The sequence below is a fragment of the Talpa occidentalis genome, unplaced genomic scaffold (genome assembly GCF_014898055.3).
Source record: "Talpa occidentalis isolate TD23 unplaced genomic scaffold, MPIMG_talOcc4v2.1 talOcc4.12, whole genome shotgun sequence".
Taxonomy (NCBI): Eukaryota; Metazoa; Chordata; class Mammalia; order Eulipotyphla; family Talpidae; genus Talpa; species Talpa occidentalis.
The window spans coordinates 28,893,200-28,912,624 of record NW_023601212.1 but is presented as its reverse complement, the minus strand read 5'-3'; the positions used below and the strand labels follow the sequence as shown (position 1 = coordinate 28,912,624).

Genomic DNA, 19,425 nt, shown 5'->3' with positions numbered 1-19,425 from the left:
TCCTAAGGCTGTCATAGAGATAGTAGGAATAAATGGGGAAAGCCAGTCATGAATCATTTGCTCTCCTACTTACTGCATTCTTTATGTGATACACCACTGACTCTTCCTGCAGGAGTCAGAGGTCCTGTCCATGTCTGGGATGGAATCCTTTCTTGAAAAACAGTCAAAGTTACTAGGAGTGCAGCCAGAAGATACCCCAGAAAAAGTTCCTCTACAGATTCCCAAAGACAGTGTGGATGGTTACTTACCAGATACAGCTGTGCTAGCCCAACGTTGCAGCAGTGGTGATCTAGGTAAGTGACAAGACCTTGGCTCCCTCAGAGAAGGGAGCTAGGGTACCATCTATTTGGGATTTGTGATGGTTGGGATTCAACACATTAATTTCTCTTCCATTCAACTCAACAAGTCATGTGTCAAATATCAGTGCCTGAGTTACTGTGCTGACTGCTGAGATACAAAGAATATGACACAGTCTCCAGAGCTGAATCATGCAGAAAAGTAGGGCACAAAAACAAGGAGTTAAAACACAGCAAGATAAGATCCATGCTTATGATATCGTCCCCTGTAAATTATTTTGACATGTTTTGGCATATCTTTGGACTATTTGCTTTATCTCGAAACTTCTTCCAATAGTAACTGTGGTACCACTTTCCTGGTTTTCTTTCTGTACCTCTTATGGTCCCTTCTCAGTCCCCTGTTGACTCCCTACACTAACCTTCTAGAGGATTATTTTGGGCTCTGTTCTTCTGCACACACTCTGGGTGATCTCATCTATGCTCTAACACGTGTTGTTGGTGGTCTGGATATTACCATATTTACTGAGCTAGAGTTTATATAAGGATAAAGTTTTTATTTTAAAGTTTTGTTTTGTTTTTAAGAAGTGGGTACAGGCCAGCGTCGCGGTCGGCAGGGAGCGGAGGTGAGACGATTCCCCAGAGAGTGTGGGGAGCATAACAGGCAGATGTACCGAAATACACTGCTGAGGGGAGCAGCGGGTGAGACAGGAGAGGTCTGCCGCACCATGTGGGTTGCTCCCTGGCCGGCTGGGGATCGAACTCACACCGCAAAGGCCAGGCCGCGGACTGCCTCACAGCACTGTGCTCAACCCCCTGCACCACCAGGGAGGCCCAAAGATAAAGTTTTTATAGGAAGAAAGGATTTTTTTTTAATTCTACTAAGAAAAGACCCCACTGATTAAAAATAAAGGATCAAAATAGCTTGATGTCAGAAGGGGGGTGAAGTATGATTTCACTGTTGTTTCTCACATGGACCTTAATTTAAATATGTGAAAAATGGAATTCACAGCCCCATCTCTTCACAGGTATCACACTGGTTAAGTAAGGGAAGCATGAAGACAGTGAATGCATCAGAAGTATAAGGAATTACAAGTTAGATGGAACGAGGAAACAATGTAATTGTATCTAAAAATCAAGCCTATAAATTTGAACATTATATCTCTGAAAGGATAGTTTATAGCTGAGCCCTTCTTCTAATTCTAATCAATAGAAAATTAACCATTTTCTTCAAGGGGACTTAGTACTTTCTTATTTTTCATTGCTGTGACAACACCATTTATCTAGCAGCTCTAGGTAAATGCTAAACCTGGCAAAATACAGTAGTCCTGCTTTATCTGAGGTGGATGCATTCCAAGCCCACCAGTAGTTGCCTGAAATCACAAGTGGCACCAAACTCTATAATACTGCTTTTTCCAGTGCATACATACCTATGATAAAGTTAATTTGTAAATTAGACACAGGTAGAGGCGCAGGTAGAGACTAGCAAAAATAAACGATAAGGGCCTCCCTGGTGGCGCAAGGGGTTAAGCACTGCACTATGAAACAATCCGCAGCCTCTGTGGCACGAGTTCGATCCCCGGCTGGCCAGGAAGCAACCCATATGGTGCAGCAGACCTCTCCTGTCTCACCCGCTGCTCCCCTCAGCAATGTTTTTCAGTCAGTCTGCCCATTCTGTTCCCCACTCTGTCTCTGGTGAATCCTCTCAACCCCGCATCTCTGGCCTGTACCCCAGCTCTTGCATATATAAATTAATAAAACTTTTATAGAAATAAATAAATAATAAAATGGAACAATTCTAACAATATACTGTAATAATAAAAGTTATTTGAATATGGTTTCTGTAATATTTTCATACCATGGTTGACCCCAGGTAATAAACCACACAGCAGAACACCAAGTAAGCAAGGGGACTACTATAATAGAATTGAGCATGACAGAGTACATTTTTTCAGCCTATAACTTGCCTAAGTCTGCTGCCCACAACATTTCTGTGTTATTATGTGGAGGCAAGTGGAATATAAGCATGGAGTAGAATTAAGAGCAAAAGAGACTGGGCCTTGACAGTTCCAGAAAGTCACCAGCTGTAACGACTTACTTGAATTTTGTTTCAGCACCCAGAGGAAATATAAAAGAAACAGAATCTAGGTTGTTATATGCAAGATAATTATATACAAGATCTTTTTTAAAGATGAAAAGATTTACTAAGTGACTAAGGAACATAAAAGAATTATAAAGAAATACAGTCTATAACTGAAATTTTTAAATGTGAAATATCTTTTGATTTGAGTACAGAAGAGTTAAAAAACTATAAAGTGATATAAAGGTGGAGAAGACCCAGTGCCATTGAAATCTGTTCCTTGAGTATCGGTCTTCTCAGTTTCTTTTGATGCCACTTCATTCCCTAGGTACAGAGACAGAGTTAGCCGACACAGTCCTGGATTTACTCCTCTTGCTGCTAATGGAACAGTGGAGATGGCTTTGTACAGAAAATATGCAGAAAGTTCTTCATCTTATCTTTGGTACCCTAATTCAGAGGTAAGACAACAGAACTCTCCTTCATATTAGAGTCTCAGATTGGACAGGAATGTAATGCTGAATTTTCCAATAGAAAGTGTAGAGTCCAGGGAATCTGTGGCCAGAGGGGAAAATAGAATCTCTGTTACCAGAATATGAGGATAAGGACTAATTGGAATCTATCACATAGTTTTTATTACTCACCTGCTGTCTAAAGTTTGAGTGGGTCTACTTCTTTAAGATTTCTAGCAGAGCCCTGAATTATAGACACTGCCTGTGATCTTAAAACACTGTAGCTGAGCTCTTCCTAAAACCAGGGTCAATTCGCTATCCAGTTATATCCCCAACCTTTGTACCTTCCACCTTGTCACAGTGCACATTTCTCTTAACTGACAATATATGGTCACTATGACAGTAGTGAAAAAGACAAGAGAATGCATGTGTTCTCAAAATAAAGATTGTTTTCTCTGAAAGAGTTGAAAGTATTCACAACTAAAAAGGTACTTGCTGACGCTCAGGATTATATGGAATAGAAGGATACTTTGATTTAATATGGACATTATATCCAAGGATACTTCGATATTATTGTTAGGCCTTGTGATCTTAGCACTGCTGGACTCTTCTGAAAGATTTGTATATAGGTGGAGATTTTAACTGTTGAATTACTAACCATGAAACTGATACAAGTTTCACTATACTGAAGAGGACCAGAGACACTGTCTCTGAACCAGACAGACACACTTAGTAGCTAACAAGTCACTTCAAAACTAATATCTTTAAAAAAAAAAAATAATTATGTATCTACCATGTAATAGAAAATTCATCGATGACAGCAGTTAAATGGCCTTCCACACATAGTTACATAGGACAGGGAGGCATAATAAGCTTTTTTAAAATAGAAGTCAAGAAGCCTTGGATATCTGGAGAAAGAATCGCATTCCCCCTCTGGTGTCACCAAGGATCTAATAACGTCTTCACCCATGTGAGTAATATACACAGAAAGGATATCATTCAGGACTCAGAGTGTAGGCATGAATCTCATCAGTTTCAGGATATTTTCTATTAAGCAAACATTTGGGCGTCCCTTTATTCAGACATTGTGCTGTGGACTAAAGCACATTGTATCATGTACGTTCCTCAGAAGCCCCGTGAAAAAGGTATTATGATCCCTATTTCAAAAATAAGGAAACTAAAGTATACATAGAAGTATGGTTATTTAATCAAGATTACAGCTACTAAGTACCACAGGTAGAATTTGAAGCCAAATTTGTGTGCTCTTTAGCTGCAGTAACTCTCTAGCTCTCAGGATCAGACCTTTCGCCCATGATTTGGAGAGATAAAAGCCAACCCAGAGAAGTATACATTCCCCAGAGCCTGTAAATCCAAGCAGCATCTCCATGTACCACACTCATGTGTAGTACAGAGGGCACTGTTAGCCTGTGGTACTGTCCCTGGAGAGCCTGCATGTTTTATTTTTAAAAAAGAGGTTCATGCAGTGCTACATTCTTTGGCTTTATTTGCTTACCAAAGCAAATTTGGAATTTGATCTCTCTCCAGTGCTGCATCACCTCCCCCTCCACTACCACCACTGCCCTCACAAGAGGCAGTCCAACTCCGTGTTCACCTCTCCAAGATTGTCCCCATGACCATTGCCCAGGAAACAGCATATTTGTTCTTTCTCTCTGAAACCACAATTATCTGAGCTGTATCCTTGTTCAGAGTACTTGGCTTCTCTTTAAGTCCTGCACTTTAAAGAGAAGGTTAGTTGGTATCGATGCCTTGGGTAGCTACTGCCACTTAATCTAGTTAACTTGAACACGCTGCATTTGCTTATCAGGGATGCTATAACGATCTAGATTTAGATGCACCTCCTCAAAATGTCATCATTTTCCAACCTCCAGGATTATTATTTCCAAGAAAATAAGTTTAATTTCTTCCACTTCCAGATTTTTTTACTCTCTCTACTCCCTTACAAGACTATATACATAGCTGTCCTAGAGACTGGGGACCTCTGCCGAATCATAAGCCTGTGCTCTCCTGCTCTTTGTCTCTCTCTCTCTCTGGCCTGCAAGAAAAAAAAAGAAGAGAGTAAATTCAACCTCATAACCCCTCCTGCTAAGCCAAGGTTGGGAAGGTTCTGATCTCAGCCAGGCTTTATAAATCTCCCTTGATTGTTGATGGTGTAGAGAGAATGTGGGAGAGCAGCTGAAGAGCAGTTAGATGCCCAAAAAAGGCATTGTTAAGTCAAAGGGGAGTCTTGCACGCATGGCACCTGACCGCATATGTCAGCCTCTGTGCTGGGAACATCCAATTATGTAAGGAGCATTCCTTGTTTGGAATTAGACACATAGAAGGGGGAAGAAGGGGTGGGGTAGCAGTATAAGCCAAGGACTGAAACCAGCTTGTGCAAACTGCTTATGTCCGAATACAGAAGAAACTTTACAACATCCCTGGATGCATCAGAATCAAGTTAAGGATAGTCTGGTTGGAGGGAAAGAGGAGACAGCTCCTGTGTTCCACTGATGATAGAAGGTTTGAGGCAGGAAGAGCCAGCCAAGGTAAGGGATGATGTTATTATGGAGTCCTGATCTAGAGTGGAGAAATGAGAAGAAGCTGGACCAGTTCCCTGCCTGGATGCCCAGAGCAATGATAAAAATATGAGCCAGGCTAGCAGTAGAGTACATGAATACCTCATCCTGTGGCTCTGCCCTCCCCGTGACCCAAAAGATGGCATCAGACTCCATGTCAAAAGAGTAGCAGACACATTCCTGGCATCTGTGTAAGGATGTCTTAGTTGGGTGGTGGGGGAAGGACAAATGGGAATAGTGTGGTAAAAAGAATAAGGAAAAAAAAGGGGGAAGTTCTGTGATCTGTGGACAGTGGAGAGTATGTGAGGTGAGGAGGTGTATCGAGAAAGGAGAAAATATGTCAGGTTTAAGGAGCCCAACCGTTGGTGGACCCAGCAGAAAATCAAATGTCTAGCTTTAGACCTTACACCAGGTTATGGAATCATTTTCCTAGAAAAGAGGTCTCTACAGACCATCTTTCAGGAAAGGTTGCGAAGCTTGAGGACAAAGTTTGGGACCACTGCAGAGAGTGTGCTGTAAGGTGGGAATGCTCACCCTCCATAATGACAGTTGTGAATGGATGACCATGAGTTCTTTTGTCTCCACTGCATAGGTCGCACCCAAACTTTAGATGTTTTCTCTACTGACTATGCCAGATTAGCAGCTGTGTACTTTATATGCTAATAAACAAAGCAATTCTCTGAGACAAGCATACGTTTCCACATTTTACAAGTGAGGAACATGGTATTCAGATTAAATAATCTTCCCAAATTATTTAAGTATAAATGTCATACCCCTGATTCTACTTTTGTCATCCTGACCTCAGAGTTCATGCACTTTCTACTACTCCACACTGCCTCCCCACTGTGCAGACTTTCTCCAAAGCAGTGGCCACTAGAATTCACTTCATTTGGAAGTCCTATGCTTAGCCCCATGTAATGCCTCTTCCTTTCTATCTGATTGGCCCCAGGGCTACCTGCATATGACAGTAGCATATAAACTCATTTCTATCTGATTTTATTCTTTTTTTTTTTTTTTTTTTTTATTTATTTGTTTGTTTCTTTGTTTATACATGCACTGGGTACAGTCAGAAGCGCGGGAGGGTGAGAGAATTCACCAGAGCCAGAGCAGGGAGCAGAGCAGGCAGAAGAACCAAAGTACACTGCTGAGGGGAGCAGCGGGCGGCAGGAGAGGTCTGCGCGCCATGTGGGACCCTCCTCTGGTGGCCGGGGAGCAGCCGGGGATCGAACCGGCGCCGCAGAGGTCGCCGGCAGCTTCGCAACCCAGCGCTCAACCGCTGCGCCACCGGGGAGGCCCTGATTTTATTCTTAAAGCACTCTTGGATCAGAGATTGTATCATCTTCCTTAGGTATTTCTATTCTACATTGTGTTCCCAATTAGAAAATTTTCAATTACGATTGTTTTTCAGAAAACATACATGACAGGGTTTTTTTTGGCCCCTTATACTTTCAGTTCTGCTCTGGTGTCTTATGGTATCTTACACCTGACTTCTTTCTCTACCCAGCATCTGTACAAAAAATACATGCTGATAAGATCACCACATACAAAATTGTCCCAAACTAGGTCTTTGATTTTTCCTGTCTGGTTATTTGCTAGCCCTCTTAATTATTGACTGTAGAGGTGCTAAAATTAATTTTTGTGGCAGTGGCTTTGTTCAGGTTGTATTGCACTTCCTTGGAGGTAAAGAATGCCTCTTTCTCCTTGACAAGGGGAAGCTCTTGACTTTAGTAAGCCAGGCCAGGATTGGCCCTGACAGTCTCTCCTATTATATGGAGGCTTCCCTGTTATATTCCTTAGGTGTCATTTATTATACACCCATCTTAGGATAAAGACGTCATGCTTTTCCTATCATGAGCTGAGAATTTGTCCTTGAATAATGAAGGACTATCACCTGCCATTGCAATTCAGCCAGTCCCTCTGCTTTCCACTGAGAATTTCACGGGGTCCCCAGCAATTCTAGGGGACCAGAGACATAAATGTAAACTGAATCTTACATTCTTCCCACACTGCCCTTTAATTGGACACACACCAATTTCCAGAGCCATGTTAGACCAGAGCAATGAGGCTTTTCCTTTGGACTCTTCAGGCAGTCCCCCTGTCTAGTGGCACTCTCCTGCAGTGTCCTCTGTAAGCATGGGCCTTCCATGGTGAGCCCCCATGCAGCAAGCTTGCCCTCCCTGGACACACTTTTTCAGCCTTTTTCCTTGCACATGGGGAAGTAAGAATATGGACCTTGAAGTTAGATCAAATTCAAATCCTGTTTCAGGCTTTCTGTGTGACAAGTCACTTACCCTCTCTATGCCTCAGTTATTCTCCAAATGGGAGTTAATAATGCCTAGCTCGTGAGGTTGAGTGGAGAATAAGAGATAATAAATGAAAACCTCTTAATGCATGCCTGACACATGGTAGCACTCAATAAATGTGCATTCTGATCCACCTTTACAAGCTGCACCTTTACACCTTTACATGTTCCATTTCCTTGGGGACTCTTATTTGCTAGAGAAGAAACACATCTATTTGATGTCAGGTAGATAACATGTCTGATAGACCTCTTTGAAAGGTCTTTATAGCGAGCTTGCTTAGTGATCTTTTTAATAGCAAATACTCTACATCGTTGAAATAGAACCTCCTCCTTTATACTGTCTACCCACCCACCATTCTACCGATTCACTCGAGGTCAAGTATCACTTAATGGAGGGCCACATTCTGAGCAATGCGTTATCATGTAATTCAGTTATTGAGTGAATGTCATGGGGCGCAGTTACACAAATCTGGATGGTGTAATCTACTGCACACCCTGACTGTATGGGACAGCCTGTTGGGGCCACCATCCTCTGTGCAGTCCATCACTGACCAAAACATGGTTCAGCCACAGGGCTGTGCTTATTCACAAGCTCCCCACTCATATTAGAGCAAAACAGAATTTCTTTGGAACCAGGGAACTAGCCTTGACCCAGGTACTCCCAACCCTCTTGCTTTGCTTTCTGGCAAACTAACTTTAGTTTATGTTACCATAACTGCATTACAAATAATTTTTTAAAAGTCTGTGTGAGATTTGATGCCTGTTTGTACTTAAGCACGTTCTGTGTGCTAGTGAGTGTAGTACTGTTTCTATTTTTAGTAGAAAATAGTACTGTTTCTGCTTAAGAGGAGAGATTATAAGAATTGAGTAGAAATACTGAAAAATGTGAGATTAAATGATGTGGTATAGGCCATAAACACAGTTAAAAAAATAAAAGATTCTTGAGCAGGGCGAATGTTAGGTAGACTTTATAGAAGAAAGTATTTAAAACCAGACTTTTTAAGATAGGTATAATTTAGACTGATTCAGGGTAAAGAATTGTCCAGGCATTGAAACATTTTTTTTTTTAATTCCCCATATAATTGCAGCTCCCTTATTTTGACCCCAATCCCTCCTTCCCCACCCCCCATAGTGTGTCTCTGGTTCATAGTTGTTTGTTGACTTTGATTTTTTTCTTTCTTATAGATATTCTTTTTCCTGGTCCCTTATTTAGGTTTTCTAGATTCCTGCTGAGTGAGACCATCCGGTATTTTTCTTTTTCTTTCTGGCTTATTTTGCTGAGCATAATCCCTTCCAGCTCCATCCATGTTGCTGCAAATTGCATGTGTTTATCTTTTTTGATTGCTGAGTAATATTCCATTGTGTATATGTACCACATCTTCTTGATCCAGTCATCTATTTTTAAGCATTTGTGTTGTTTCCATAGCTTAGCTGTTGTAAATAGTGCTGCTATAAACATAGGGGTGCAGATGCTCTTTGGAATTAATGTTTCTGTGTCCTTTGGGTAAATACCTAGGAGTGGAATTGCTGGATCATATGGAAGCTCTATCTTTAGTAGGTTGAGGAATCGCCACACAGCTTTCCATAGTGGTTGGACCGGTTTGCACTCCCACCTGCTGAAACATTTTTAAAGTGGACAAGAGAGGCTTTAATTTTTACTTTCATATAAAAAGGAATCTTTAAACATTTTTTAATATTTTCACCTAGCCCCTTTTGGAATGTGTGTGTATACATAGAAGGGAAAGATCCTTTTGTTGTGTTAAATTATGGAAAGCCCAACCAGGCTATCACCATGTGGGAAAGTTAGGACAGGAGTTTTCCCTCTGGGCACCAGGTGGCGCTGCAGGTTAGACAATACCCATTCACCTTCCTTGTCAGAAGACTTTATCTTGGTGATTGTAATCAAAACCATTTGCTGCCTTGCTTGCTGCTGGTGATTCAGAGGCTGCTAAACTTTCCTTGTCTTAGTGTTACAGACTTTTAGACAAGCCTGGTTTCTTTCGTCTTTCACTCTTTTCTGTTCTGATTCATCTTCAGGGTACACTTGTTTCTCTGAGCTGTGTGTATTGCTCCTTGAAGATTCAGTGCTGGAGATGATTCGTTGAAAACAGTTTTGATTCAGGAAGCCGGCATGAACAAGAGGGCCCACAGTAATGAAACCAGATGGAGAGCTAAAGTTGAAAAATTTTGTCAGACTATAGGCTAGTTGGTTCAGTACTCAAGGCCTTTTTACATACCAAAGTTCTAGATAAACATTTTAGTAACATAGAGGTTGTCAATGCTAGATTTGTACTGATACTGGGAATCTTATCAATGTATTATATATCAAGGGCATTCCTATTGCTTTTACCCCTGGATGTGAGATCATTGGCTCATATTAGCTTGGAGATGTGGCAACATTTTAATGCCCTCAGTTTTGATTTTACCTGTTTTTAGACATAGGTATCACCAAGTGCATGTAGGATAGCCCTATTGGAACAGGGAACTGGAGCAGGGCAGGAGTTGGGGTGAATTGGTGAGAAAAATACTTTTGTCTGGCACTGATGTAATTATAGCACCCAAGGTTTTCTTGGGGGAATTTAGCTCTCCCCTAATAAATCTATAACCTTTGTGAACACAATATGCTCACTATGTAAATGGAGCTTCAAGATAAGTCCCTCAACCACCTCCTCTCTCCCCCTTGTTTTCTAACCATGGGTGGTGCCCCCAGAGTCCCTCTATATAGAGATCTGGAGTTGTCACTGCACTGTCCTGTATCCTTGGTATCAGGATAGGCAGCCTTCTGTTTGGAAAGGGTTTTAAATTCAGCCTTAAACAGGAGACTGAAAACAATTACCTTCCACCAGGTCTTCTACCCTAAGGTGACTTTGTCAGTTATAGTCACTTTTCTTTCTTTCTCATGCTCTTCCCAGTGTCTTTCCTGCTTAACTTCAACATGTACATAATTATCCCTTGTTTGATTCATCTTGTCTTTTCCAACTTCCTCTATCCATTTTCACAACATAGCTTGGAACCCTAACATGTTTGCTTATTTGTATACCATCTCTGATTCTCTTCCAAATCATGACTGAGCATTCTTTTAAAGCTGTGATCGCTAATATTTGTAGGCGATAGAGAGACTGCCACATCTAAGTAGAGCTCATTCTTAGTACCTCTCCCTCCTCGAGTTCTCCCTCCTACAGAGGCAGTTTTGGCCCAGAGCGGAGCCAGGAGATCTCCCTGTGAGATAACTTCACCTTAAACTGCAGGGGTTCTGGTTGTCTAAACAGACCCTCTATCCCTACCTTCTGCCCTCTTTGTGTCTTGCCTTCCTTCCCAGGTCACACGATCAGGGAAAGAGAGACATTATGGATCATTCAGTCTCTACAGTGAAAGTTTCATTGGTTAGTTTTTATAGCGGTCTAGCTTTAAGAAGGATTCTTAAATGTTACCTTCAAATTACCCATAGCCCCATGGGCCCTTCCCCAATCTAGTTCTTAAACATTCTATATAAAAATGGTTTCCTCTTTTAATACTTATTTCCCTGAGTCTGTCAGGAGAGTGAGGCTTACAAAAGAGAAACTGAGGCATGAAGTGCAGAACTTGCTCAGTAGACTGAGGGAGCTGCTGGTTGTAAGAAAGATATCTTGAAATACCAGATGGTCTCACTCATAACAGGAATCTAGAAAACTTAAATAAGGGACCAGGAAAAAGAGTAACTATAAGAAAGAAAATATCAAAATCAACAAATAACTATGAACAAGAGACACTCTATGGGGGGTGGGGAGTGGGGAAAGGAGGGCTTGGGGTAAAAATAAGGGGGTTGTAATTATATGGGGAATATAAAAATAAAAATTTAAATTAAAAAAAAAAAGATATCTTACTTTTACTTGGATCAAGCAAATAGCAGGCAGATACCCAAAGAGCATGACTTTGATTTTGCCTATATCTAAATTCTATCAGTCCTCATTTTTCAGAGTTGGATTGCGCTGCAATGATAGCAACATGGTATGGGGCTGAGAAAAGTTAATATGAAGGTCTTCTGAGATGCTCTAGATTTGCATCATAAGCTTTCAAGCTGGAATCCTAAGGGTGTCACATTTCTCAAATCTAGGACAAACTTCCAGAGCACTCCCTTTGTTGTAGCCTCATTCCATGCACACAGAGCCCTCAAGTGTTTCCCTCTCATCCTGTCTTTGTTAGTAAGGTAGTCTGTTATTTTAGTCATGTTTTACAGACACCCCGCTGCCTTCTTTTCTTCTTACTAGTTTCAAGTAATGGGTTGGCATCAATTTGATGTCGCTCTATCCATCAGGGGCATGTTTGAAAACACAAATGTGACTCAGAGGCCTCATAACCCCTTTGCTTTTGTTTGACCTTCAGTCTCTTCTAGCCTCTGATCCTGTTTGCCAGGAAAACTGACAAAAATGTAGTCTGCTGGCAGCTGTCTCTCTTCTCTAGGATTGACAGAACATGCCGGATACCAGACATGGCTCACCCACTCTGCTGCCCTCCACCTCTAACCAGGTGTGAACAATTCACAGTGAATTCTTTTTTTTTTTTTTTTTTTAAATCTTTTTTTTTTTTTTTTTTTTATAGAGGCATGTTTATTTATTTATTTATTTTGTTTGTTTGTTTTGTTTATACATGCACTGGGTACAGTCAGAAGCGCGGGAGGGTGAGAGAATTCACCAGAGCCAGAGCGGGGAGCAGAGCAGGCAGAAGGACCGAAGTACACTGCTGAGGGGAGCAGCGGGCGGCAGGAGAGGTCTGCGCGCCATGTGGGATTCTCCGCCGGTGGCCGGGGAGCAGCCGGGGATCGAACCGGCGCCGCAGAGGCCGCGGGCAGCTTCGCAACCCAGCGCTCAACCGCTGCGCCACCGGGGAGGCCCCACAGTGAATTCTTAATTGACTTACCGCCCAGTACACTTCGTGAGGCATCCACACTGCAGCTGGGGTGTTGGCACAATTTAATTTTAATATTAGTGTAAACAAAAGATTATTAAAAAACTAAATCTGCCAGATATTTTATATGCCTATAAAATGTCAAATACAGCAGGTTTCTAGGTTGCCTACTATTTAATATATTATGTCCGCTGCCATAAGCATAAATAATTAAGAGCTTACTGTTCTTTTGCTGCTTAAATATTGGTAAGTTTGCCTTCTGCAAAGCTTGAGCTGTTAACTGTGTTTTATGAGCAGCATTAATTCACTTAGTAACTACTGTTTATTGGTTACCTACTCTGTCAGACACCATTCTGTCAGATAGCAATAAGTGACCAAAACACAAAGACCCCAAATTCCTACTCAAGGAAGTCTAATATCCAGTTGGTAGTGCTGTCCTATAAATAAGGATTTTATAAAATTAGGATTTTAAAAAGAACTTTACATGTGATTCATACTAACCAGTTATGAGGCATCCAGGGAGGAGAAAATAACCTCTGAGATAGGACTTAAGGCATGAGAGGAAATGGACAGTACACATTGGAGAACAGAGCATTGAAGCAGAACAGTAAAACAATGTGGCATATTTGTGGTACTCAAAGAAGTCAGGTGTGATTAGGAATATATGATGTGCAGGAATGGTGGCCAGAGTTAATTAGGTGACAACTTATGCAGAGCCCTTGACCCACTCATAGAAAGTTGAGTTTGTCTCCTGTTTGGTGGGAAACCACTAACAAAATTTAATAGAAATAGGTATTATAAGTCAAAGTTTAAGTTTTTTAAAATAATGTACAAGTACAGATGGTCAAGACCAGGCTTAGCAGGGGGGCATGTGATTTTTGTAAATGTACACATGTGGATTTAGAGTTCTAATTGACTGTAAACTCATTGTGAGTCAGTGCTTTGAAGTGTGTGCCCAAAAAGCTAACAGTCTTGGACTATATTAATAGAAGTATAGCATCTAGATCAGGAAAGGCATTAATCTTCTGCATTCCTTACTGGCCAGGGCACATCTGGAGGTTGTGTTTGGGTCTGGACATTCCATTTTAAGAGAGAATAACAAAAAAGCACACTCCAGAAGATGGAACCAGGATGAGGAATGGTTCATTTCTCTCCTTCATTCATCAGATATTTATTAAGTGTCTTTGGTTGAGTTTAGTTACGCACCTTTGAGGCTGGTGAAATCAAAGATGTCTAGCTTGTAGAAGAGACTTGGAGAAATAATGGCTGCATTTAAACATGTAAATTATTATCTACTGGAATAGCAATTTGGCCTAATAACTTTAGTATTTCCTATTAGCTCTAAAGGGTAGAGATAGAACCATTAACTAGAATTCACCATTAACTAGAACCATTAACTAGAATAACCAAGCAGATTTTGGTTGCCAATAATTAAGAAGCAATTCTAATGATTGAAATTATCCTTTTCAGGAATTAAGCAGATTCCCCAAGTTGACATTCCTAGTGGGTGGTGGAGCTAAGACAGAAGCCCCCCTTTCTGGGTTCACAGGCTAGAACCTTGGCTATGCCTTGATATTACACAGGGGTTTCCACTTTGGGAGGAGCTTATAGAAAGATAATCTCAATTTCCTTGCAACTCTAAAGTTGTATTTCCCTTCTAAGCCTCCAGCTATGAATTCCTCCTTCTGGGTTCTCAGTATTTTCCTGTGTGAATTGGAAGACTGGAATAGAGTACCTCTGAGGGTCAGCAGGTGATTTCCTTAACATCCCCCTTAAAATTATTTTAGTTCTTAATACATATTAATTTTATATAATTTGGCACTATTAATCAAAAACAAAAACTGTGGCTAGATATAAGAGCATGAGAGTGTGGAATTCAGATTCTTAAATGTGGGTTTAGGCAGTATTTTTAGTCTTTACTTGAAGCACATGTTTTAAAGATGTGGTTTCATGGTTTAAAACATGAAAGCAAAAAATCAAAGAAGAAATTGTGTAGACTTCATGAGCCATTAGATTTCACAATAGTCACTGGGAGAAAGTAGCAGGAGTTTCTTGCACTTCAAGTTCATTTTTTCCTCATTGTTCTCCCAACAGGGCAGGAAAGGATGGGGACCTAAATATGCAGTCAGAGGGCAGCAGTGCTGAACTTTCTCAGACACAGCTAAGTAACCTGGATCTGGCCAGTCACAGGACTCAGAAGCCCAGAGCTGAGAGCTGACAGGGAAGAACTCTCTATAAACACAAGAAAGGGGCATGGCAGGAAGGCAGAGGCCTGGGAAAGAAATCAGAGGCAAGAGAAGTGTTACTTTTATCAGGTGTGAAATTGAAACCTCTTTGGCTCCACACCACTCTCCTTTCCACCCTATACATTGGAGCTACTAATTTAATGAGCAAAACCCATAGTAACCTGCTAGGACTGTGCATCCAGAACACAATGTTCATGGTTTATGCCACTGTTAACATTTTATAAGGTGGTTTGAGGGTGGGTGGAGGTAGGGAGTATTTATATGAGGCTAAAAATATAGCTTTAGGCTTTTCCTCCTTTCTTTTTGAACTCCTAATTCCTTATACTATATCACTGGTTTTCATACTTTTTTATATTCAGCTGCCAGCACAAAATACATTTCACTTCTTTACTCACTATGAACAAATATGCACACAAATACATGTCTGACACAGCCATGTACACATGCAAGTGCAAAATAAGTGTTTCAGAACATGAGATGCCCTTTCATGTTTTCTACCTAATCTATTTAGGTGTCATTAATGTCACAGACCAAAAACTCATTACATGGCCTATCATGCTGTTCAGCCCATAATTTCAGAAATACTATGCTGTGAACACCAGTCTTAGCATGACTACAAAAGTAGCATGTTTGTATCCAAAACCCCTTAAATCTGAGTTCCTTCTCAACTGGGAAAATTGTGTCCTTCTGAGGAAATGTGACAGTGTCTGGAGACATTTTTGTTCATCACAAGCAGTATGGGGGCCGTAGCAGGAGGGTAGGGATGTGGCTACGCACTCTGATGACAGGCAGCCCCGCGGGGCAGTGAGTTAGTCTGAAACATCGGCAGTGCCAAGGTGAGAAAACCCTGCTCAAAGGCAGTAAAATAAGTTAATACTTCTAATCTACTATAAATCGATTTAGAATGACAGAAGCTTTAACCTGATCTACCTTTTCTCTTTTTCTCTTTGAACTGTATTTTCTGTGTTAAAATGAAGTTAGGCTTGTGTACAGAGGCACAGCCAGTGGCTAAATAGGTTACAAGGAATGAGTGTCATAGTTCATTTAAATTACACCAAGCATTTTTTTTAAGATTTATTTATTTATACATACAAGGACTGGGGTACAGGCCAGAAGTGTGGGGGGTGAGAGGATTCACCAGCGACAGAGTGGGAAGCAGAACAGGCAGACTGAAATACACTACTGAGGGGAGCAGTGGGCGAGACAGGAGAGGTCTGCTGTACCATGTGGGTCGTGACCTCCCTGGCCGTGGATTGAACTCATGCTGCAGTGGCTGTGGACAGCTTCATAGTGCTGCATCCCAACCCCTTGCACCATCAGGGAGGCCCCACACCAGACTTTTTTTTTTTTTTTGGTGGGACCCTCGCTGGCAGCTGGCGAACAAACTGGCGCTGCAGAGTCTGCGGGCAGCCTCACAGCCCAGCACTCAACCGCTGCACCAAGGGAGGCCCTCACACCAGACATTTTTTTATTAGAATATTGTAATTACTCTTATGACTATTTTCTAGGTTATAATTTCACTTTTCTGCTCCCTGTATACTACCCAATAAGCTTTGCTTTTCAGGTTCCTTCCTCACTCAGCCATAGCTGCTCTCTTAGAAAAGAAGGGAATATCACTAATTAGATTAGCCAAGGTCCCTAAAGCTTCTCTCCTTTACTCATGAGATTTGATTCTCTTGTTTTGATGGGAAATGACCTTCTGCTCGTGTTGGCGTGCCACCCTAAGCCCTAGTATTAAAATGTCTCCTTTTTAGCCACTACTTCACTCCTCCATCTGTAGCTATTTCAGACCAGGTTCCTTTGAACATGGACTGGACATGCACTCCTGGTGTAACGGAGAGCCCTGATCTCCACCTCTTCCTCCACCCTTGTCTTGCATCAGAGAAACTCTTGAATGTCTTGGTGTCTGCCTGTTGTTGCTTTTTTCCTCTTTTATTGGCTATTTCTGGGCCCCCTGCATCTAGGCTCCCATGTGCTCTGAATCATTCAGAGAGTCTGACAGAACAGACCTGGCTTAGCTTTTTCTCATGTTTTCTTTGAGAAACAGTGAGGATGACAGAAGATACCACTGATTTCAAATATCAAAACTAGAAATAGTAGTAGAAAATAAAACCAATGCTATTTGAGATAGTTCTTTGCCATATTTATTTTAGCATATTTACCTCATGTATCTTGGATTACATAAACAATAGCATTTGTATTTAGTAAATTACTACTTAAAAATAATTTGTAGTAAATAGCCAAATGGCTATGTGTGTACATCGACCTTGAAACCTTAGATTTCTATTAGCATAATACTGAATATTACTACCAACAGATTCCAGAACGAATGCTGGAAAAGCTCCGGTGAGACATTGGACTTCAGACACATAAATTCCATTCCATCTCCTCAGGAGAGCTATTGGGACAGAGATCTCCTTCCCACTCCTAGGTTAAGAATAAAAAGACAACATGTAGATGAAGGGAACTCAGGAGGAGTCATCTCTCTGCTTTCCCTGTTCTAACTCAGTTTCACAATCCCAGGCAGGACTCAGATAAAGCAGTGGTGTTATGGGTGGGGCACCCGCTAGAGAAGAGTGATAGAATAAAAGGGAAAGACAATTGTGGATGGAAAAGAGATCACTGGATGATGACACCCCACCCCCACCCCTGCTTTCTCCCTTGCTATGGGTTGGGGCTGCCCTTTGTAGTAGGAAGGGCAAGTTATATGAGATCCTGCAGCTGGGCATTAAACTAAAGGCATAGTGTGTGATTATAGAGTGTCCTACCCAAGAGATGAGTCTAGGCCTCCCAGATAGCTTTGTGTTGTGACAGGAGCAGGACCATTTGGGTGGTAGAAAGTGGTGATGGTTCTCTTGGTTTAGGGTTTATCCATTGTTTGCTTCCAGACTAGGAAATTCAGTCTGGAACATCACACCTCAGAAACTCTATGAATAAAACAAACTTACTGCCCTTAGTTTCTCCACAGTCTGCTAGAAAGTGAGAGCAGGCTGATCCCAAATGTCTAGAGAAAACCTCTTCTTTTGCAAAGGAGGAGGAATAGGAAGAACCTGGGCAAAAGGAATATCCTGAAGAGAGTGAGTGTTTAAATCTGTATGGTACAAGTGGGTATAGTTTGTGTATTTTACCTTCAGGCTGTGAAAAAGAAGGTAAACTGAAACCCTGCAGCACCTTGCAAGTGAAAGCCACTTCATAAATTATATTTATCTCTTTAGACATGAAGTTTCTTTTATTTCTGCCAGTTTGCACAAGTCCTTTTACTTCCTGGCTCTGACTCTTCTAGGGCCTTCTGGTGATTAATTCTGTGCCTCAGTGTTTGCAGTGCTTGATAGTGCCTTTGTTTTGTCATCAGTTGATACTTTACTTGGACATTTGAGTCCTCTTTAGTAAGCAGTCCCTTGGTCAGTTCTGCTTAGTTCCTACAATTTTGACTTATTGACTGATCGTCACCATGAAGGGCTTATTTTTACTCATTCATACCTCGATCCCTTTTCCCAACATTCCCATTTAGAGTTTGATTAACTGTATTCCTACAGATTATATAGCTTTATAAATTCATTTTTTGCCACATGCTAAGATTTGTTTTGCACCAAGCTTATCTGCATGAGATGCTGAGTGGCCAGAGCAGAAAATAAAGAGAACAGCCTTGCCATAATGCACTCGAGCTCCCAGTCCACCCAGTGAATTAACATGAATTCAAAACACTATGTGAATTCAAACTCACATAGTATAAGAAATGCCCAGAAGATGACAGAGGAACCCAGATTTGTTGTTGGATATTATGCTTCGTCTGGCAGGGGTTGGATGGATGCTGAAGTACCTTTGAAGAGTTGAATTATAGGCATTTCGGATCCCAGAGGACAAAAATAAGAGCAAATGACTCTTAGGCATATGTGAATGAGAAACTGGTAGACATAATTCTAGATAAAGGTTTCTTATCTAGGATTCTTCTGGCTCCTTGGAAGATTTAAAGATTTTTATTTTTCAGGTCTTTGCTTCTCTCCTTCAAACTGCTTAGATGAGACTCTAGTTTATGTCATTTACCATAGCAGAAGTCACACAAGCACATGACTTGAGGTGAAAAAGGAACTTGAGTTAAGAGAAGGTAGGTCACTTGATTCCCTGCAGAAAACCTGATCAGGTCATCACATCCACCTCCCTTTGATGACCGTGTTCTATAAACAAGAACAGGAATTCTTGCTACTGGATCCCTTTCACCAGGCATCTTAGGCTCGCTGAATGAAAAGCCCTATAAAAAGGAGATGCATCCCTAATAATAACAAATACGATCGTGGTGATATTTTGGGCAAAGTGGGATTTGTGCCTCTCTTGATCTCCATTGATGTCTGCCATTCTTGTCCTGCCACTACCTTTCAGACTTCCTATTCTTAGAATTATTTGTGAGCACTGGACTTGGGGGATTGCAGCCCCCAAGGCTGGAATGCCTAACTTGAGTGGAATGCAGACTGTCTGGCAGAGTGGAGGTTAAATAAAGTTTGCCTTGGCAGTTCCCTCTGTTCTTGGATAGGCGACAAATAACTCGGGTATAGGAGCAATGGCATGAGCTACGGTGCTGAACCAAATAGTCATCCAGG

At 41.3% G+C, this 19,425-nt stretch overlaps 1 protein-coding gene across 5 annotated transcripts in view; it reads left to right on the top strand.

Annotated features, from left to right (window-relative positions):
- The window catches only part of SNX19 (sorting nexin 19), a 31,667-nt gene that overhangs the window by 8,568 nt on the left and 3,674 nt on the right, over positions 1–19,425 (top strand). For 2 of the 5 annotated variants that reach the window (XM_037505646.2, XM_037505648.2), the window contains exons 7-8: positions 113–293; positions 2,702–2,831. In XM_037505646.2, the coding sequence (XP_037361543.1) occupies positions 113–293; positions 2,702–2,831 (311 nt within the window). Of the gene's footprint in view, positions 1–112; positions 294–2,701; positions 2,832–12,062; positions 12,114–12,140; positions 12,207–14,678; positions 15,024–19,425 lie in introns of those variants that run through there. The other 3 variants (XM_037505647.2, XM_037505645.2, XM_054693208.1) reach the window with 3 other exon arrangements.